Source organism: Melospiza georgiana, chromosome 3 (genome assembly GCF_028018845.1).
Source record: "Melospiza georgiana isolate bMelGeo1 chromosome 3, bMelGeo1.pri, whole genome shotgun sequence".
Classification (NCBI taxonomy): domain Eukaryota; kingdom Metazoa; phylum Chordata; class Aves; order Passeriformes; family Passerellidae; genus Melospiza; species Melospiza georgiana.
The window spans coordinates 857,609-879,878 of NC_080432.1; the positions used below are offsets into that span (position 1 = coordinate 857,609).

At 53.1% G+C, this 22,270-nt stretch overlaps 1 protein-coding gene across 1 annotated transcript in view; it reads right to left on the bottom strand.

The window, feature by feature from the left end:
* Nucleotides 1-22,177, bottom strand: part of HADHA (hydroxyacyl-CoA dehydrogenase trifunctional multienzyme complex subunit alpha) — a 29,075-nt gene extending 6,898 nt beyond the window's left edge. The window contains exons 1-14 of the mRNA XM_058021667.1: nucleotides 22,090-22,177; nucleotides 16,407-16,448; nucleotides 16,251-16,321; nucleotides 14,603-14,736; nucleotides 13,335-13,473; nucleotides 12,060-12,179; nucleotides 11,875-11,977; nucleotides 7,082-7,204; nucleotides 6,354-6,472; nucleotides 5,472-5,528; nucleotides 2,805-2,914; nucleotides 2,412-2,546; nucleotides 1,678-1,849; nucleotides 216-302 (exon numbers count right to left, since the gene is read on the bottom strand). Of these exons, the coding sequence (XP_057877650.1) occupies nucleotides 216-302; nucleotides 1,678-1,849; nucleotides 2,412-2,546; nucleotides 2,805-2,914; nucleotides 5,472-5,528; nucleotides 6,354-6,472; nucleotides 7,082-7,204; nucleotides 11,875-11,977; nucleotides 12,060-12,179; nucleotides 13,335-13,473; nucleotides 14,603-14,736; nucleotides 16,251-16,321; nucleotides 16,407-16,448; nucleotides 22,090-22,177 (1,500 nt within the window). The remainder of the gene's footprint in view (nucleotides 1-215; nucleotides 303-1,677; nucleotides 1,850-2,411; nucleotides 2,547-2,804; nucleotides 2,915-5,471; nucleotides 5,529-6,353; nucleotides 6,473-7,081; nucleotides 7,205-11,874; nucleotides 11,978-12,059; nucleotides 12,180-13,334; nucleotides 13,474-14,602; nucleotides 14,737-16,250; nucleotides 16,322-16,406; nucleotides 16,449-22,089) is intronic.
* Nucleotides 22,178-22,270: the final 93 nt, after the last annotated feature.

Sequence of the window (22,270 nt, forward strand, 5' to 3'; positions counted from 1 at the left end):
CACCTTCTGATGTGTGCTGACCTGCCCCACCAACATCACCCTGGGGGTGAATGCACCTTCTCCTCCTCACCTGCCCCCAAGCTCTTTGCTCAAAGCTGGCCCTGGAAGCAGAGGATGAGCTGTGCCTTGTCCTGAGGAGAGGGCAGAAGGTCTCTAAAGCAAAGCCACTTCACCAAGGACAGCTCTGTGCAGGGCACGTGGCCTTGGGGACTCACCTTCTCAGGCCTCTTGCTGGCAGCAGCAATCTGGCTGATGGGGAGGGCAGAGGTGTTACTGGCGAAGATACAGTGAGTAGGGATCACCTGGAGGGGACAAGGGACACACACAGTGAGCAGGGATCACCTACAGGGGACAGGGGACACCACACAGTGAGCAGGGATCACCTGGAGGGGACAAGGGACACACACAGTGAGCAGGGATCACCTAGGAGGGGACAAGGGACACACACAGTGAGCAGGGATCACCTGGAGGGGACAAGGGACACACACAGTGAGCAGGGATCACCTACAGGGGACAGGGGACACCACACAGTGAGCAGGGATCACCTGGAGGGGACAAGGGACACACACAGTGAGTAGGGATCACCTGGAGGGGACAAGGGACACACACAGTGAGTAGGGATCACCTGGAGGGGACAAGGGACACACACAGTGAGCAGGGATCACCTGGAGGGGACACACACAGTGAGTGGGGATCACCTGGAGGGGACAAGGGACACACACAGTGAGCAGGGATCACCTGGAGGGGACAAGGGACACACAGTGAGCAGGGATCACCTGGAGGGGACAAGGGACACACACAGTGAGTAGGGATCACCTGGAGGGGACAAGGGACACACACAGTGAGCAGGGATCACCTACAGGGGACAGGGGACACACACAGTGAGCAGGGATCACCTACAGGGGACAGGGGACACACACAGTGAGTAGGGATCACCTGGAGGGGATAAAGGACACACACAGTGAGCAGGGATCACCTACAAGGGACACACACAGTGAGCAGGGATCACCTACAGGGGACAGGGGACACCACACAGTGAGTAGGGATCACCTGGAGGGGACAAGGGACACACACACAGTGAGCAGGGATCACCTGGAGGGGACATGGGACTGTGTCAGCACACAGGACCATGCAGAGCCCTGGGAGATCAGGGAGCCCTGGCTAATGAGGCGAACTGAGTTTGCTCATTAGAAACTAATTTGAAAGCAGTAGCTCAAGTCAGCCAGCTCTGATTTGCCCTGAACTCTCCCCAGGTCTGCAATATCAGGCCCAGAGCTCCCATGTTTCTGGCAGGCCTCTGCAGCCACAGGAGACACTGCAGGGAACAGCCCTTTCCCTCAGTGTGCCCTTGGATAGAACAGAGGGACAGCAGGTGAAGGACCGCAAGGTGTGGAGATACCCAAGGACATCACTGTCACATCAGTCTGCTCAGTCAAATGGAAGCTTTTTTTGGAGCACTTTTTAATGTCCCATTCAGCTACCAATTCTTTAATGGAGCAGGGAGTGTCCTCAGTGAACAGAAAGGCTGCTCTGGATGCTCATCCATGTCCTGGTGTAGCTGATTAGTACCCAGACCCAAGTGTAGCACCAAGGAGAGGGGACAAACCCAGCAGCACAGCCCAGGACCCTCCACCAGCCAGGGCCCCCATCCAGGGGCTGCTCAGGACTGATACTCACAGCCTCCACCTCCTTCAGCACTTTGTGTTTGACACTGATGTCCTCAAACACGGCCTCAATGACCATGTCTGCCTTCTCAAAGCCCTTGTAGTCCAGCTGGCCCATCAGGTTGCTGAGGATGGAGTCCCTCTCAAATGATGTCAGGCTCTTCTTCTTCACCTTGCCATTCAGCCTAGGGAGGGACAGCTCTGTCACAGCTCCTGAGTGGACCAGCCAGGCTGCTGGAGGTGCACCATGGGAATCCCTCCTGTCTCCCCCCAGAACTCCATCTCTGACCCTGCAGGACTGTCACTCTGTGCTGTGACCCCTCCTTCCACGTGGGAACAGGAGAGTCCTGCTCCTACAGCTCAGCTGAAGGTTGGTCACTGACATTCCTGACTACACGCAGCTGAGTACTGTTACTGCAGAGCCAGGAGAACAGGGAAAGAAACCCAGCAAGAAAACCCTGGGATGCCTTCCCTGCCTTTAGGCAGCCAGGATCACTTTTTCCTTAGCTCTAGAAGTCACTGCTGAATCTTAGGACTCTACCTACCTAAGGAGCTAAGGGTGAGTCCATCCCACAGCAATATCCCAGCACACTGCAGGGGACAACATTAAAATAAAGCTTTTCTGTGACATCCAGTGGCTCCTCCAGCAGAGCAGCAGTGTCAGGAGCTGTTGTTCCTGACAGCACAGGAGAACTATGACTAAACCCAGCCCAGTGGCACCAGAGCAAACCCCCTAAACACACATACCCCTTGTAGACCTGCTGCTGGCCTCTGTCCAGACCCTTCTGTGCCGTGTCCTTCAGAATGGTCTTGATGCCCTTATCCACAGAAACCTGGGCGATGCCAGCACCCATGAGCCCTGCTCCCAGCACAGCCAGAGTCCTGCAGGGAAGGAACAAGGGGACACCTTCAACATGGACATGGAGAACTCCCATCACTGCTGGCAGAGTCACACAGCTCCTGTCATCCACCCAGGCACCACCTGAGTGAGGCCACACAGCAGTGAGGCCTCCAAACTGCAGTGGGTCAGGCTCTGGAGGCTGGGAACCTCTGCTCTGATCACAGCTCTGCAGCTCTCAGTCCCAGGAGCCTTTCAGACATCCCCAACTGCTCCTTCAGGCATCCCACACTGGCACTTACTTGACCTCTTTCTGAGGATGCCCAAACTTGTTCTTCTTGCAGTGCACCTGCCCGTGGTAGAGCCCCATCAGTGCCTTGGATTCCTTGGTCACTGCAAGTTGGCCAAAGCTCTGGAAAAACAGCAAGAGGGAAGCAGAGGTGTTGGCATTTAATAGCTCTCTCAGTGCCAGCAAACAAAAACATGGCAAGGGGAGACAGGCACTGTGTGACTGCACAGGTGAGCAACCTGGATAGAAAAGGGACAAGGGCCCAGGTCACCTCTGAGGAGAGGCAACTTCTGGGCTCAGCACAGCCCAGCCTGCACCACCTCCTCCTCCCCATCAGCACAAGGGTGTGGAGCTGCTGGAGAGAGCCCAGGAGGCCATGGAGATGCTACAAGGGTTAGAGCCAGGCTGGGAGAGCTGGGGGTGCTCACCTGGATGGGAGAAGGCTCCAGGTAGAGCTCAGAGCCCCTGGCAGGGCCTGAAGGGGCTCCAGGAGAGCTGCAGAGGGACTGGGGACAAGGATGGAGGGACAGGAGCCAGGGAATGGCTCCCACTGCCAGAGGGCAGGGCTGGATGGGATATTGGGAATGAGGAATTGTTCCCTGGCAGGGTGGGCAGGCCCTGGCACAGGGTGCCCACCTTGGGTCCCTGGCAGTGCCCAAGGCCAGGCTGGACATTGGGACTTGGAGCCACCTGGAACAATCAAAGGTGTCCCTGCCATGGCAGGGGTGGCACTGGATGGACTTTAAGGTCTCTTCCCACCCAAATAATTCTGGGATTTGATGATTCCAGTTCCTCAGTGACAGGACTGGGCTCCCCTGACATGAGACTCTTCCACCCCCACATACATCCTACATTAATTGGGGCCACTGTTCCCACAGATCCAGGTGGAAGCACCCTGTCCTCAGGCTTTGACAAAAATCCTTACAAACAGGTCAGTTCTGACAACAGCAGCCTGATCCTATTTCTAGAGGATCACAGGCAACAAAATCTAAGGCCTGAACAACCTCCCAGCACTCAGCAGGAACGTTCTGAGGAACACAAAGCATAAGCACACACAAAACAAAAGTTGTCTGAGCCAAGTCTGCTAAGAAAAAGAAGGGAATGAGGTTTGGAGCAGGCTGCACCTTCCTTCACCACTGCCCTGCCAGTTAAAAATACCCAAAACAAAGCCTGGAAGAGAATCTGCAAATCTCCTGTCCTGGGGGAGAAAGTGAGGCAGTAAAAAAGCCACAGCACTGACACTTATTATTCTTCAGGGGTTCTGGGAAGATCACCATCCTGCTGCTGTTCTGGGCAAAAAAACCCCATTCATTCTTTGCTGTAAGGAACAGAGTATCCCAAGGCTTTTATTCAGCACCAGCCCAAACGTGGCTGGAATGCACAACCAGCAGGGATGGGGCACAGCCAGGAGGGCACTGCTAAGGTGGCAGCTACAGCTCAGACCAAAAAGAGTTACAAAGCACATCAGGGAAGTGGGAGGTGGATGGATTTCACCAGCATTTAAGGGGCAATGACCTTGGGGACGACCCAAATACAGAGATAATCAGATGGACACGTGGGGTGCTGGGGATTCAATCTTGCAGAGCTGGCAGTGCCCAGCTAAGCCCACCTGTGACTCTGCACAGCCAGAATTGCCTCTGTGCCACCAGAAATAACAAATCTGAGCACAACTGTGGCAAAACAAGGACCAGGGAGGAAAAAATAATTAGGGATAGGCTGCTTATCACGGCAGAGAATGGCTGAGGAAAACAAACACCGTGGTGTGTGTGGAGGATAAAACAGGTCCTCCCTGCTGGGGAGGACACTTGCCTGCTCCAGCCCTGGACCTGCCCACCACAGTCTGTCCTACACCCTCAATTAAACTCTATTCCAGTTCTCCCTGTGTCCCAGCAAAGCTCAAGCAGGTCTGGATGGTGTTAAGGACATGAGGCCCATGTGCCAGCATGGTGAGATGAGTGAGAGATGAAACATCTCCAGCCAGCTCCTACAGGGAGTGTGGAACCTCAGCTCTGCCCTTCCAGGAGGAGCAGCATCTCTCACCCACACTGGCCCTGCCTGTGAGAGCTTTGTGTTGAGGCTCCCCCATCCCTGGAAGTGCCCAAGGCCAGGCTGGATGGGGCCTGGAGCAGCCTGGGGTAGGGGAAGGTGTCCTGCCCATGGCAGGGGGTGGGATGGGATAAGCAGCAGGCTGTGATGAACCTTTGCTGGGTAAACACAGGTCCTGAGCACACCTGATACCTTGGGTTCTAAGTTCTTCTGTTCTGTTTTGGTGTGCAGCTGTTAGCCTTGTATTAAGTGTCACTGGGATCTTTTCACGGGGTGGTGAAGACAAAAAAATCCTGTTCCAGCTGGAGACTCAAGGAAAATCTCTTCAAACTTCAGGCCCAAAGCATAAACAACATGAAAAGAGGAGGGCAGGCAGGCAAGCAAGCAAGGAGGATGAAACTTCATAATTTGAAGCTATTAATTGGGCAGTTAACTCCTATATGCAAAGGGACAAAAACTTATAAAAGTGTGACCAAGCTCTCTTTTGCTCCCATCTTGGAGCCATCTGGGTACTGCCTTGGAAGGCACTTCAATAAATATCCTCTTTATTCCTCTTAACTCTGTCTAGCCTCTGTTCCAGCTCCTTAAGGCATCACACCAGGACCTGATCTCTGCCAGGATCTCCTCTCCTTACCTGGGCTTCAATGAGGTATCCAGCATCTCTCCCCTGATCCAGACCAGTTTTTACAACCTAATCCAAAAGCAGAAAAGACACAGAACAGTTCAGTCATGCTGCAAACACATAATTTAACAGGATTCCCTGTTGTCTCCAGGATTCCCAAATTTCAAGGCACATTTCAGACTCCCTGAGTCCTGTCCCTGTTGCTCTGTGTCACCCTGTCCTTCCAGCACAGGACAGGTGAGGAGTTAACCACCAGGTTAATTTTTAGCCATTCCCTATGGTTTTAGGAACTGTGCTCCTGTAATGTCACTGCTCTCAAATCATTCACAGGTTTTAGAGGAGTCTGGGCAACAACTTCAGTAGTGAAAAGTCATTCTACAATAAGGATTCATTCACAGAGTGAGTGTAACAGGATGTCTGCGTAACAGAGGGGACAATAAAGTTAATACTTTATGTAATAAAGTATTAATTATAAAGTTTAAAAGCTAAAGTATTAATGTTAATACTCTATGTATACTAGTATGTAGTTAGTGCTGTGAAAATCATAGCAATTTCTATTTTTATGGTGTTAAACAGGTCTCCTGAACTCTTCAGAGACTGTACAGAAAACCTGGGAAAACTGCAGCTGAAAGTCTCATGGACAAAATATTCCAGCTAAGCCTTCCCTCAGTTGGGATTCCTGCTCTACCCCTCACTGGTACCAGTACCCATGAACTGGTGATCATATTTTGGGCAGTGATCCTGAATTCTACCCCACAGCCAGCACTCTGGACTGATCTGTGAGGATCAGGATGTCGGCCTGACTCAGAGCAAGGATCACCTTCCCTCTGCCTGTCCCACATTTCCCACAGAGCCACGTGCCCTGCAGCCCCTCCCACCTGGCAGGGGAGTTACCTCGATGATCTTCAGAGGAGCAGGGTAGAGCCCTTTGGTTTGCTTTTGAACTTTGCTCTCCACTGTCTTGTAAACTTGCTGCCTGACAAAGGGAAGAGCCATGGCATAGTCTGTGAGCCCTGCAAGGAGGGACAGAACAGGGGTCAGCACAGTGCTGTGGACAGCCAGGATGGTAAAGGAATACAAATGTGAATATTTGCACTAGAAACATGCACCTGAAACCCAGGCAGCAGGGGCTGCTCAGAGGGTTTCTGGATTATTCCATGGACAAGTCTCATTGAGGGCTGAAGTGTCCTCCTAACACAACTGGTGACACACTGAGCCCTGTGAAGCAGAATTCCCACAGATGTCCCCATTTCTGGGCAGTGCTGTGGAGGATCAGCATGGAGCAGTCCCTTGTACCTCTTCCCACCTGAGTTTGCCAGCTTGGTACAGAACTTGCCACCAGAACTTGGCAGATGGACAATCCCTGGAAGTACCTGCTGCCTCCCACTCCTTGGGGCCTGCCTCCCTTCCAGCAACCTCAAGAGCCACCACAGCCAGCTCTGCCAAAGCCCAGATCTGCAGGGCAATGTTCTCTCTACCACCCCACATTACTCAAGAGATGATTCCAATGTGAAATAATTTCATTTTGAAATGGAATTAAGTAGGAGCATGAACACATCCTGGAGAAGCCAAGCTGGACTACACTCACTGCTGTCCCTTGGGATTTCTCCATGCTGACTTACTCTGCATGAGCCCTCTGGATCTCTTGGCAGACACAGTCTTGTTGGCCAGACCCCTGGCAAAGCCAATGGCCACCTCCTCCAGGTACTCGATTGTTCTTGCTTCAGGAGCCTTCAGGCCTGGCCCTGGGGAGAGCAGAGAACACAGCACAGGTTATCCCTGAGGGATGAGGGTGCAGGGAAACCAGGAGCAGACAGAATGTGATGGGCTTTGGATGCAGGGAAACCAGGAGCAGAGACAAAATGATGGGCCTTTGGATGCAGGGAAACCAGGAGCAGACACAAAGTGATGAACCTTTGGATGCAGGGAAACCAGGAGCAGACACAAAGTGATGGGCTTTGGATGCAGGAAACCAGGAGCAGAGACAAAGTGATGAACCTTTGGATGCAGGGAAACCAGGAGCAGAGACAATGTGATGGGCTTTGGATGCAGGAAACCAGGAGCAGACACAAAGTGATGGGCTTTGGATGCAGGGGAGCCAGGAGCAGACACAAAGTGATGGGCTTTGGACTGCTCCCACTCCCATTCCCTGCTCCTGCTTGGCTTTTCTGGGTTATGACCAACAGTGAGCAGGCTCAGAAGGGATCATATGAGGGCCCCAAGGGATTTATACAGAGGGCATTGTGCAGGAATGCTGGAATGCCAGCTCCCTGTGGGAGCAGGCACAAGTTACATCCAACTCTGCAGTCAGATCAGGCTCAGGGACCTTCAGGACACCTCCATGACCTCTCTGCAGGTGTCCTCAGCTCCTGACCATCTTTTTGCCACTTGTGCCCTTTATTTCTCAAACCTTGCACTTGACATAACTGCAGGCACCCAGAATCCTGAGGGAGCTGAGGTGTTCTGCCTCCCCTGCCTCTCCTCTGTGTGTGTGTCCCACCATGCTGTGCCAACACTGAGCTGTCAAACACAGAGCCAGCATTCTGGGAGTGCTGAGTCCCTGGAAATCTCTGTACTGGAGTCAATGTCCAACCAACCCCAACCTTTGAACTCAGTGCACGAAACCTCCCTCTGGCTTTAGCTACTGTAACACCTGGCCTAACTTAAAGCTGTCCCACAATGAAGCAAGCCACCACAAAACCAGTTTTAGCAGCTTCTGAGGGTGGGTTGCACAATTTCCAAGCACAGGAATCCTCATTTCCAGACAATTGTATCATCAGGACAGGAGGACACAGCACAGGGCTGATCAGGCAGCTGTGAGATGCTGCCAGAGGCAAACTCTGAGTCATTAATGACAGAGCAGTGCCTGGTGAAGCTGCACAGAGTCACCAAGCAGACCCTGGAGCTAAATGTGCAACTTTGGGCTGAACAAACCTGGGGAAATTACAACCCTGCAGCTGGGCAGGGCCATTCACCTTCACCCAAACTGCTCCAAACACACCCAGACACTGCAGAGCCCTCAGAGCTAAGGAAACACCCCACAGACCCCACAGAGGAGACAGGTAAAATCCAAATCAGAAACTCCCTCCTGTTTCATCTCCCACTATTCTCCTCCTCAGCAGTAAGGTTTTAATCATAGAAACTCAGAAATTTTTGTTTGGGAAGGGCATGTTAAAGGTCATATAATCCTCCCCTGCCATGGCAGGGACACCTCCCACTGTCCCAGGGTGTCCCAATGCCCACCCTGGCCATGGGCACTGCCAGGGATCTTCCAGGGGCAGCCACAGCTGCTCTGGGAATTCCAGCCCAGCTCCTTCCCACCCTGCCAGGGCACAATTCCTCATTCCCAAGATCCCATCCAGCCCTGCCCTCTGGCACTGGGAGCCATTCCCTGGCTCCTGTCCCTCCATGCCTTGTCCCCAGTCCCTCTGCAGCTCTCCTGGAGCCCCTCTGGGGACTCTGAGCTCTCCCTGGATCTTCTCCAGGTGATCTCCCCCAGCTCTCCCAGCCTGGCTCCAGAGCTGAGGGGCTCCAGCCTTTGGAGCAGCTCTGTGGCCCCTTTGTTTCACCTCTCTATGTAACAACTCGTGGGTTTTCACCCAGCAGATCCCAGAAGCTGCTCCCTGCTCAGGGAGTCTCTCAGCAAGGAGGAGATAAAGCAGCACAAACACTCTGACAGCTCAGGGAAGCTCCCTGTGGAAGTTTCCCTGGCAGAATGTCAGAGCCAGTCCAAGGAAAAACAAGCCAAACAAAACACAATTGATTTTACAGGCAGCAGACAAAATATAGCTCAGAGCTGCTGCATAATCTACATTTCAGCAATGCCCAGGGGGTTTTAGAGAATTCACTGGAAAAACCCAACAGCAACTGGGAGTTCAGAGCTCAGACTTCACCAGCTTCCAAATTCTCTTTTCACCCTTCCAGGCTGAGACCTTCAGCTTGATAACTTGATGTGCTACAAGATGTCAATCCCTGATTTCCAGTAGCTTGGATACATTAACAAGAGCTGGATTCTGATACTCCAGCTGAAGAAAATTGCTGTTTGTTTCAAAGTCTGAGCTGTGAGAACCACTCACACCGAGTGGCTGACACCACACGTGTGGGTTTGCTTTACCTGCAGTTAATTCCCAGTGTTTTGCTGTGTCCTAACCCAGGAGCTGTGCACTCCCATCTGCTTTCTTTTATAAATGGCACATGCCAGAACTGGATTCAGGGAATGCTGCAGAGCTCCCTGCTGAAGGAGAACTGATTGTATGCCCTGAAATTGCCTCCTGATTGATGGTGGGTGTCTCCCTGCAAGCTTTCTGTCGTCAGTTAAAGCATCACCCCAGGCAGAGCTGCTTTCCCCACAGACAGAGTGAACAGGAGCCCTCCTGGCACTGGCTGCTGTTTGGATAACAAGGAACACATCCAATGTTTGCATGTCGTTTGTATTTCTGTGTTCCTCCTACGTGCTTCTCTGGGCTGAGCCAGGATTCCCAGCAGCTCCTCAGAAAGCTCACGTTTCCTTTTAGCAAACTGGGCTAATTGTGGCTATAAACAGCCACATTTGGTAACTCCTAAAAAACAATTCACTTCTAAGCAAGAATCAAGTGGGAAAGTTTATCCAGGCAATTTTAACTCCAGCCTGAGAACCATGGATCTGTTTTAGAGGAATGAATACAGCTAAAGATAAGCTGAGGATATCTGGGTATCCTGGGCTGATCCCCCAGTGTGGGCAGCAGGAAAGGGGGGATTCTACCCCTGTGCCCCCTGTGCCCAGGTGAGAGCCCACCTGCAGAGCTGCCCCAGCCCTGGGCAGCAGCACAAGGACCTGGAGCTGCTGGAGAGAGCCCAGAGGAGGCACCAAGGTGATCAGAGGGATGGAGCAGCTCTGCTGTAGGAAAGGCTGGGAGAACTGGGATTGTTCAGCCTGGAGAAGGGAAAGCTCTGGGGTGACCCAACTGCAGCACCTGGAGGAGCTGGCAGGAGGGATGGAGAGGGACTGGGGACAAGGATGGAGGGACAGGACACAGGGAATGGCTCCCAGTGCCAGAGGGCAGGGCTGGATGGGATCCTGGGAATTGGGAATTGTTCCCTGGCAGGGTGGGCAGGCCCTGGCACAGGGTGCCCACCCTGCATCCCTGGCAGTGCCCAAGGCCAGGCTGGACACTGGCACACCCTGGCACAGTCCCAGGTGTCCCTGCCATGGCAGGGGTGGCACTTGGGGAGCTCTGAGCTCCCTTCCCACCCAACCCAGCTGGGATCCTGTCATCCCAAGGTGCTGCTGCCTGCCATGGCTCCGGGCTGGGCTTCTGATTCTCAGCACACAAATCCTGTGGGGTGCAGATCTGGGGGGTTCAAGGAACAAACTGGGCCTGAAGGGGCTCCAGGAGAGCTGCAGAGGGACTGGGGACAAGGATGGAGGGACAGGAGCCAGGGAATGGCTCCCAGTGCCAGAGGGCAGGGCCGGATGGAATACTGGGAATTGGGAATTGTTCTCTGGCAGGGTGGGCAGGCCCTGGCACAGGGTGCCCACCCTGGATCCCTGGCAGTGCCCAGGGCCAGGTTGGACATTGGGGCTGGCAGCACCCTGGCACAGTGGGAGGTGTCCCTGCCTCTGCATGGATCAGCTTTAAGGTCCCTTCCAACCCAGACCATCCTATGACCCAGCTGAGCACTGGCCTGTGGGACAGCATGGACACCAGGGCTTCCCTGGCACTGCTCAGGGTGGGCAGCAGCAGCTTTTTATTAGCTTTATTCTCTTCAGCACCACCAGTGTGTTCTGGCTATGCTGTGCCTGGGGGAACCATGCTCAGCACCCTCCAACTCCATGGCAGTGCCAGCTGGAGCAGTGGCTTCCATTCTAACTCCTGAGAGGGGCTGCTGGCTCCTCCTGGGAGGCTCTGGAGGATTTAGTCCTCAAACTCCTCCATTTCCACCTTCCAAGAAAGCTGCCCTGTGAAAGAACTATGGGAGCAAGACATGATTCAGCAACACTTGGAATCCTGCAGTTTGCAGGGAATTTCTCCCCCCAGCTGGCAATTCTGAGTGCCCAAGCCATGGGGGCTGCAGCTGCAGCTCCTGGCAGGGATTACCATCTGCAGGCTGCAGAAACACAGCCATCACTCATCCATTGTCCTTCCATTAGGGGCTGCAATCTGTCCTCTGACATGACACATGAGTAATGTGGGCTCTTATCTGGATAATTAGCTTAAGGAGGAGAGCCAGCAGGCCTGCCCTCCATGCTGACCTCTCCTGTTCACTCAGCTTCTGCAGCAGCCTCACATTTCAAGGCCCCTGTGCTTGTAAGGTTGGAACAGGGATTTCTGCTCCCCTGCAGAGCAGAACAAAACCTCTCCGTGTATTTTGGTGAGGGGAGGGGTTCCCTGACAGGCAGCAGCACATCAAGGAACTGAGGAACACCATGTCTGACCTAGTGGTTCCACCAGCTGGTCAACCAGCCCCATCTTCTTGGCTCTGTCTGCACGGATGTTCCTCCCAGTCAGCATCATGTCAAAGGCAGCAGGAAGTCCCACCTAGAAAAGGCAGAAAGAAGATTTCAGGGTGGGAGTTTGCCAGGCAGAAAGGGCTATGGGGTTAAGTTTTCCTCTTACTCACCATCTTTGGCAGCCTCTGAGTACCCCCTGCTCCAGGCAGGAGACCCAGCAACACTTCAGGTGTTCCCAGGACTGTTTTCCTGTCCTTTGTTGCTACTCTGTAGTGACAGGCAATGGCAACCTTAAAATGGAAGAGACAAGGAAAGGTTTTCCTGTGAAAGAAGAACCAGGCAGCCATCACACAGCTCTCTCCCACACACTGCCTCAGCTTTCCTCATCACCCTGCCCCAATTCCTTCAACAAGTGCCCAATTTCCCTCTGTGCTCCCTGATGGTTTCTGGGGGGATGACAGCAAGCAGGAGTGTCATCAGGTCATCAGAATCCTCCCTTTCCTGCTGCCCACACTGGAGGATCAGCCCAGGATACCCAGATATCCTTAGCTTATCTTTAGCTGTATTCATTCTTTTAAAACAGATCCATGGTTCTCAGGGTGAAGTTAAAATTGTCTGGATAAACTTTCCCACTTGATCCTTGCTTAGAAGTGAATTGTTTTTTAAGAGCTAGGAAATGTGGCTGCTTATAGGCACAATTAGCCCAGGTTGCTGAGACGATCATCAAATTCCCAAGCTGATTTTTAATCTCACCTAGACCATCAAGGGCTTAATTAATTCACTAATTCACCAAGATCACAGTCCCATCTACAGATGACTCCTGGTTTATCCATGGACTGCCAAGATGAGTCAACACAGTGGTTGTAAAAAAAGTATTGAGAAATCAGCACAAACTGAAGAGTCTCCATTCCAAGATTACACTGCTTTAGTAACAACTCTGCTCCAGGAATTAGCAGAGCCTTGCTGTTTACAAAACCCTGGATGGAGATTGCAAGGCAGAAGATGCAGCCAAGGTGCTGGAGTGGAGCTGCAGGCAGGGTGGAGCCTGGCTGGGTCCCCACACTCAGCCCCACAAAGAATGGAAGTTGCTGGGATACAAGGCTCACTTAATCTGAAAAGCAGCAATTTCCAGGCTGAACTCTGCCAGCAGCATTGATGCAGACCCAGTGCCTGCTGCAAACAGCCAGTTTTCCCTTGGACACTCATCTCAATATTATCCTGGCCCACACAGGTGCAGATTTGATTTGCTCCCTTTCCACAGCAGCAGAGCCCTGAAGCACAAGCAAGCCATTAACTTGCCACAAACTCATTTACATGATGTAATGAGCCCTCATCAGCTCCCAAACTCATCCCACAGTACCAGTCCTGCCTGCATCATCTGGGGAACCAGAGAAGCAGCAGTGTCAGCTCCCCCTCCTGCTGGGAGCCCCAGCACTGCCCAGTACCTCCAGCCCTCCTCCCAGGCAGCTGCCACTGATGGCAGCAACCACAGGCTTTGGAGACTGCTCAATCTTTTCCAGCATCTTCTGTCCATCCTGAGAGAGCTGAGTCACTTCCTGAGCAGTCTTGCAGGCTTCAAGCATGCTGGGGGGAGGAGAGAGGTGGATGAGGATGGGAAAAGCATTTTTTTGGTCAGTTTTCTTGACAAAACAGCAGGAAAATGAGAGGTTTTGATGAGTTTGTTCCTGTTTTCTCACAATCTCCAGTGGCTGACAGGCAGGCAAGAGCTGTTTAGGCCCCAGTTTTGGATCAGACAACACAGGGAGACTAACTAAACCCAGCAGGGTCAGGCCCTGCATGCTGACACGGGGTTTTCCTGAATGGGATCCCTTGTGCCAGGGCTCTGGAAGCCTTTGGGAGAGGAGGAAGGGTCATAGGAAGCCTCAAAGCACTTGCCAGGAAGGGTGGAGGAAAGAGCCCAGAATCACTCTAAGAGGAGCAGATGGCTCTGATGCCACACTGCCAATTAGAGCCTCCCTGTGCTAATTATTCTCCTGGAGGCTCACAGCCTTTGCCAGGCAGGAGTAATTTGGGATGCTGGAGGTGCTGAGGCCAGGAGAAGACCCCTCTTAACCAAGCCTGGCCATTGCTCTGCTCACCTCCTTCCCTCCTGAACAGGGAGTGAGTCTCTGTCCCTGGACAAAGCCAGCCAAAAATGTAACACAGATTTGGAGCATCTATTTTTAATTTACCTTCTTTCCTCAGAACATTCTGGCTTTTAAAGTCTTTAAACAATTATTCTGCCCTGTCAGTGTCAGCAGTAGGAGCCAATGGCATTCCAGGTCCCAGTGGGCACCCACAGGATCATCCCACACCCTGGAAAAGTTACCCAGGGAGCTGGGAAGCTGCTCAGCACAGGGCAGAGTGCCAAACCCTGCCCAAAGCAGGGGCCAGGCTGGAAGGCTGCCAGGCACTCCAACCCAGCTCAAACGAGTCCTGCATGTGAATTATCCCCTCTTGTGGTGCCCAAGGACAATGCCCAGCCCAGAGCCAGGATGGGTTTCCTTGGCTGCAGGAAGGAGTGACCAAATGCCACAGCCAGGAGGGGTTTAAGGACTTGCCACATTCCTCTTTGCTCAGATCCTCACTTCAATTCAGCAACTCTGAGCATGGGGATTTCACTCCCAGCCTGTGCCTCACCCCAGGGAGGTTTCAGGGACAAACTGCTGGGTTTCAGGGACAGCTGCAGCAGCTCCTGAAGCCCAGTGCTTACTTGAGATCCGCTCCAGCAATGAAGGAGCCTGGCTTGGAGGAGATGAGCACGGCGCTCCTGACGGTCTCGTTGGCCCAGATCTCGTTCATGACGTCGGTGAACTCTGCACTCAGCTGCTTGGACAGGGTGTTCACCTGGGGGCACAGCAGCAGCTCAGCAGGAGCTCACCTGGAGCCCACACCTGCTGCAAGTTACTTCAGCCCTGCCCTAGTGCTGAGTTTGAGAGGGTTTCCAGGACAAGGTGAGAGATGAGAATCCTAGTGCTGAGTCTGTGAGGGTTTCCAGGACAAGGTGAGAGATGAAAATCTGACTCTATGTTCTCAGAAGGCTGATTTATTATTATATCATATCATAGAATGCTATATTAAAACTACACTAAAGAAAGAGAAGGGTACAGACAGAAGGCTTAACAAGAATGAATAATTAAAATTTTGTCACTGACTCGAGTCTCAACACAGCTGGCTGTGATTGGCTATTAAGTTAAAACAATTCACATGTTTAGATAAACAATCTCCAGACCACATTCCAGAGCAGTAAACACAGGAGAAGCTGAGGCTTCTCATCTTCTCAAGAGAAGAAATCTTGGCAAAGGGATTTTTCAAAAAAATGACAGTGCAACCCTAACCCTAACCCTAGCACAAAATCCCTTCCTGGACAAAATCCTGCAGCAGGTCATCTTTAATTAGGGAGTTCCCCTTTAACCTTCCTAACAGTGGCCCCAAACATTGATTTTATGAACTTGTAAATAGGTTTTTTTTTTTTTTTTTTTTAATCATAGAATCACAGAATGGTATGGGATGGAAGGGACCTTTCAAGGTCATCTCATCCAACCCCCTGCAATGAGCAGGGACACCTTCTCCAGACCAGGCTGACAACAGCCCTCCAGCTTTACTGAAAGGCTGCAAAAAGCAGAACAAACCCAGCCTGGGTTCTTTAGGTACCACCAAATCCTCACATAAAATGGAATATTTCAAACCTGAGACTGCTGCTGCTCCTCAAATGAAAGGAGGTATAAAAACCCTCCTCTGGTCTGCTACAATTAATACAAGATTTTTCACAGCATCAGCAGTTCAATCTTTATATCTTGTATACCATCAGAGCAGCTCAGCTGCTTCGCTTTAAAAACCAGGTTTTTATTGCAAGCTCTATCATTGTTCATACAGAGCATTTCCATCTGTGAGATGACACCTGAAATTCACTACAGGTTATGAGACTCCAAAATGCATTTTCAGATGTGTTCCTTAGATGTCATTTACAGACTTCCTGCCTCCTGACACCTGAACAACTGCAGCTGTATTGACCTAAAAATGACAATTAGCTTCTATTTATACTGTGTTCATGATAATAGAATCAAAAGCACTTATGGATTCCAAATTACTGAAGTAGGGACACATTCTTTAACTGACTTGAATACAAGAACTAGGCAAGATTTAATTTTTTTAAAGTTTTCCTTAAGATTTAGAGTTTAACAAGACCTTGTGCCTGGGAAAGAGACAAATTAGCTTAGCACACACAAAGTACTCCAAGAGGCATCTCCAGATGTCTGATCAAAATCCCCAAATTTTCTTTTCCTACTTCTCCTTTGCTCCCAACTCTGTAAGGCTGCAGGTCGGGGAAGCTCTTAGCCCTAAATGGGAATTTTCAGTACCTTGGAATTTGGTGTGTTGAAGCGCACGACAGCAACATCCCCTTTGATATCACAGCTGACGTGGGTTCTGTCTGCAAGCAAACACAGGGGGGGCTCAGCTCCTGCTCCAGGCATTTGAAGGGAAAAAATGCATTTATAGAAAAGCTTCACACTTACTCTGGAGGGCACTGGAGGCGGAGATGTTACGGCAGGCATAACCTGAGGAAAAGATGGCACAGGTGTTAAAGGAATTCTCAGCAGCCTCAGCCTCTCCCAGCTGCCCTGGACTGCCAAGGACAGATTTTGGAAACCCTGGGCACGAGCCAGTCCCTCCCTCACAGCCTGATCTGTGTCCCACCAGAGTCCAGCAGTGACCTTCCAGCACAGATCCCACTCTGCAGTGCCCAGCTGAGAGCAGAAAAATGAAATCCCTCCTCCCAAGCAGCTGGCAGGGGATGGAGCAGGTGGCACAGGGAGTTTGGCCTTGATCATCCCCATTCCAACCTCTTCCTGTGCTAAACCAGGGACTGTCCTGCACTTTGGGGAGCTTCAAGGTGGATTCCCTGCAAAGAAAACACAACTGACCACCACTCTGGTGCCAGCAAATGGGGCCAGTCCGAGGTGACCACACAACTCCCAGGGGGCACAATGGGCTCACAAAATATTTATTCTTGGCTCTATCTATCAACAAAATATTCAGAATCACAGATTGGTTTGGGTGGGAGGGATCTTAAAGCCCATCCAGTGCCACCCCTGCCATGGCAGGGACACCTTTGATTGTTCCAGGTGGCTCCAAGTCCCATCCAGCCTGGCCTTGGGCACTGCCAGGGATCCAGGGTGGGCACCCTGTGCCAGGGCCTGCCCACCCTCACAGGGAACAATTCCTCATTCCCAATATCCCATCCAGCCCTGCCCTCTGGCACTGGGAGCCATTCCCTGGCTCCTGTCCCTCCATCCCTTGTCCCCAGTCCCTCTGCAGCTCTCCTGGAGCCCCTTCAGGCCCTGCCAGGGGCTCTGAGCTCTCCCTGGATCCTTCTCCTCTCCAGGTGAGCACTCCCAGCTCTCCCAGCCTGGCTCTGGGGCTCCTCTGGGCTCTCTGCAGCAGCTCCAGGTCCTTGTGCTGTTGGAATGCCCAGGGCTGGGGCAGCTCTGCAGGTGAGGAGCCATTCTCCCTTGTCCTGTCCCTCCAGAGCCTTGTCCAGGGTCCCTCTCCAGTTCTTGGATCCACCTCCACTAATGACATGCAAAGCACACAAACACATCTTCCAGATCCCTCACAAACCTCAGACCACAAATGAACACAAGTTTCTGACTCCTAAATCTCCTTTTTCTGCTCAGAAATTGTGTTTGGCCCCACGATCTCTCCAAGCAACCTTGATCTTGACCCTGAGGATCCCCAAACTCAGATCCAGGCTGAGTCCCTGCCAAAGCTGCTTTAAGCCTGAATTCCAGCAAAAGTGTAACTTCCACATGGATCTATCCACCAGCCAACACACAGCACAATTAGCCAGGGGAGGGCTCTGCTCACACTGATAAAGCCTTCAGGAATGGAACATTCCCACTCCCAGCAGGGAGAATAAAACAACACCAGCAGAACAAACTGCAAACTGTGCCTCCCCAACAGGTGTCCCCCCCTGCCACAGCCCCGTGACAAGGGCTCAGGGCTGCACTTTGGCCTCCATTCCACCTTGTCCGGGGTGCTGGCAGTAGGGACTGACCTTTGCTCCCATTCCTGAGCCCAGGATATGCACTGTGATGCCGTGGGGATGGAAATTCAGTGTCAGGCTGTCCCAGCAAACAGATCTGGGGTGCCTGTGTGTGTGTCATGTGCCCACAGCAGCATTTTATAAACAAAGAGTCAACCAGTTCCCACTCCAAAGCTCCTCAGCAATATTTAATACCCACATGTGATAGCTCCACCCAGCAATAATTTCCCTAAACTCTTTGTGTACTCCTGAAAAAAACACCAACATTCAATTCCCACAAACCAAGTGTGGGCTGACAACAATTCCTCTGGTGAGAGAGGCTGCCCAGCAGAACACCATGCACCTAAACAGCAATATTTCAACCCAATAAAAGCCATGCAGCCTCTTTAAAGAGAAAGCAAGGGTTAAACTGTCTCCCTGAATTAATTAATTCAATCTTGCAGCAAGCTGGGATAGTGGAAGGTGTCCCTGCCCATGGCAGGGGTGTGGAACAAGATGAGCTTTAAGATCCCTCCCAGCCAAACCAGTCTGGGATCCCAGTTTTATTGTTCTTTACATGGCTTTCCTTTTCCATACCAGCTCCCAAACAGATTCCTTCCATGAAAACCTTCACCCTTCAATTCCACTCTGCCTTCCCATTCTCACAAAACAGAAGAGATGAAGTAGGAAAAAAAATAAACCAAGGGCATGACTGCACAAATCTCACTCCCCTTGAGTATAAACTCCTTTGGGAGAGGTGCTGTCAGCAGTGCACCAGCTGTGAACACTGGAGTGAGGTTTCTGTAGCCTGACAATGGTTTATTTTAACTCCAGCAAATTTGTGGAAAACATCTTTTGCAGGAAGCAAAAGCAGCTCCTTGTCCTGGTCCCTGCACATCTGCTTTAGGTGTTGATCCCTTCAGCACTGCAATGGGAATGAGCCAAAACCAGAGCCAGAAAAATTCCTCCAAAATGCTGCAGGAAGCAGAAGCCCAGCCTCAGTGAATGTCCCATCATTGATTCCAGAGTTAAAGCCCTGAAAATCAGTTCCATCTCACTTCTTAGCTCAAAGACTGTCCAGCACCAGGACACCAACACCTCCTGAGGACTTTGGATGCACCAGAGAATGGACCACAGCCACCCCACAGCCCAGCCTGCTCCTTGCCACTTTCTCCTCTCCCTGTTCCTGCCTCAGCTGCCTCCCTGCCCAGCACTTCCCACCCTTCCACTCACCGGGACGTGGCACGCGGCTCGTACTGGGAACAGCCTCCATGGCTCAGGGAAATTCCTTTTTGCAGTCCTGGAGCACCCCAAACCCCAGCAGGATGGAGAGGACGAAGCTCAGGCCACCTGAGCACGGAGCTGTGAGCTGTGAGATGGGGAGCTCCTGGCAGACTGAGCTTCCCAAGCCTCCCTGGGAACCTGGTGGCACAGGGATGTGGCCCAGCAGGTACAGCCAGCCCTGGAGCTCAGCTGGCTCCTGACTGCTCCCTGCCTTTGGGCTGCCCCCGAGCTTTGCATCCACTTCCCAAATGTTTTGCAAGGCAGAACGAGGGCATTCACTCATTATGAACAGGGACAGCGTCCTCACAGCAGCTCCAGGGCTGTTTGTTGTGCAGAGCTTTACCAGTTAGAACAAGAATTCCAACCAGCAGCAGCCTGAGAACTCCCTGGAGTTGCCACAAGTCTCCTCCTCAGGGATTGCAGCACTCTGTCACGTACAGACCTGCTCCAAGGCTGCATGTAACACAGCTGTGATCCCAGAGCCATGGGATTGTTCACCATGATCCCAGAACTATGGGATTGCTCATCATGATCCCAGAACTATGGGATTGCTCATCATGATCCCAGAGCCATGGGATTGCTCACCATGATCCCAGAACTATGGGATTGTTCACCATGATCCCAGAACTATGGGATTGCTCATCATGATCCCAGAACTATGGGATTGCTCATCATGATCCCAGAGCCATGGGATTGTTCACCATGATCCCAGAGCCATGGGATTGTTCACCATGGTCCCAGAACTATGGGATTGCTCATCATGATCCCAGAAGGATGGAACTGCTCACCATGATCCCAGAATGATGGAACTGCTCACCAGGATCCCAGAACCATGGGATTGTTCACCATGATCCCAGAACCATGGAACTGCTCACCCTGGTCCCAGAGCCATGGAGCTGCACGCCATCATCCCAGAGCCATGGAACTGCTCATCATGACTCCAGAACCATGGGATTCTTCACCATGATCCCAGAACCATGGGATTGCTCACCAGGATCCCAGAACCATGGGATTGCTCACCATGATCCCAGAACCATGGGATTGCTCACCAGGATCCCAGAACCATGGGATTGCTCACCATCATCCCAGAACCATGGGATTGCTCATCACAATCCCAGAGCCATGGGATTACTCATCACAATCCCAGAACCGTGGGATTGCTCATCACAATCCCAGAGCCATGGAATTGCTCATCACAATCCCAGAACCATGAAATAGTTGGAAAAGAGCTCTCAGAGCACAGAGTCCAGCTCTGAACCAAGCCCAGCTTCTGGGTTTAAATGAAACACAGCTAGATTTTGGGTGAACATCAACCCCAGACTCTGAAGCCCTTCAAAGTGCTCAGATGTGAGGTTTCCAGAGCTTCCCAGCCAGGCCCTTTGGCTTTCCCAGGGCTCCTGGGGACTCCCTGCCTTGGTAGCCAGGAAGCACCAGTGCAGCTCTGTGAAGAGGCAGGAGAGAGCCACAGCCCTGCCCGAGCTGGCAAGGGAGATGCCCCACAGAAAATCATGGAATCACTGCATCCCAAGATGGTTTAGGTGGGAAGGAACAATAAAGTTCACCCAGTGCCACCCCTGCCATGGCAAGGACACCTCCCACTGTCCCAGAGTGTCCCAGTGTCCAACCTGGCCTTGGGCACTGCCAGGGATCCAGGGTGGGCATCCTGTGCCAGGGCGTGCCCACCCTGCCAGGGCACAATTCCTCATTCCCAATATCCCATCCTGCTCTGCCCTCTGGCACTGGGAGCCATTCCCTGTGTGCTGCCCCTCCATGCCTTGTCCCCAGTCCCTCTGCAGCTCTCCTGGAGCCCCTTCAGGGCCTCTCCTGCTCCCTGGATCCTTCTCCGTCCAGCGTGAACAATCCCAGTTCTCCCAGCTGAGGGATCATGGAGCACCTGCAGCCACCCTCCCCCAGACAAATGGGATTACAGGGTCACAGGGATGACAGGGATCCCCCCTTCCCATGGATCCCCCTGCCTGTCTGGAAGGCAGCCACAGGATCCAGACTGCCAAGGGCACGGGGACACCCTCTCCTTTCCAAGCAGGCTCTCGGGGCACTGGGACAGGCACACGTGTCAGGGCACAAGGACACTCTCTCCCTGCGGCTCAGCTCACGTGCAGGGACCATCCTGACCGGAGGGAGTGTCCCCCCGCCTCAGTGCCAGGTCACAGGGACCCCCCAGAACTGCTCAGAGGTTCCCACAGTGTGCAAGGACTGGCACACAGGTTCCCACAGTGTGTCCCTGTGCAAGGACTGGCACGGCAGGATGTCCCCCACAGGGACACACAACCCCCAGAGACCCCAGGACATGGGGGCAGATCTTGGGGACCTGCCAGGGATCCCCCGGGTGACTCCCAGGCCATGGGGGCAAATCTCTCACGTAGGGACACCTTCCACCCCACAGCTGCCCCGGGGATCTCCTGTCCCTGTCCCAGTCCTCACAGCCCCTTCCCTGGGAGCTCCTCACAGCCCTCACGGCCACAGCACCCGAGGAGCCCTTCGGGACACCCGGACACCCCCAACCCCTGCCCCAGCACCAGGAAATGCTCTCTGGGATCCCCTGTTCCTCACCCCCTCAACACCATCCCGACCCCCGCCCATTTACTGCCCTGTTTCCCCAGCTCTCAGCGCCCCTCTGCCCTCACCTCTCAGTGCCTCCTCACCGTCCCCCCAAAACTCACTCCTCAGCGGGCCCCATCCCACGCCAGTCCTCACTGCCCGAGCCTTCAGTGCCCCCTCGCTGTCCCCATGCCCGTCAGCGCTCCCCTTCCCTCAGTGTCCCCTCCGTGCCCCTCCGTTATCTCCGTCCCTTACTCCTGACTGCCCCCATCCCCCGGTGCTCCCCTCACGCGGGGGACACCGCACGCCCTCCCCGCCGTCCCCTCGCTCACCGCGGGGCGGGGTGTGCCGCGTCGGGCCGGCCCTGGCGGCGGCCGGGAGGCGGCCGAGGCTGCCGATGGCTCGCACCGCCGCCGCCATCTTCGCCGAGGTCGAATGAGGGAGAGGCCGCCGGGGGCCTGCCCGCGCCCGCCCCGCCCACGCCGCCCCGCCCGCGCCCGCCCCGCCGCGCTG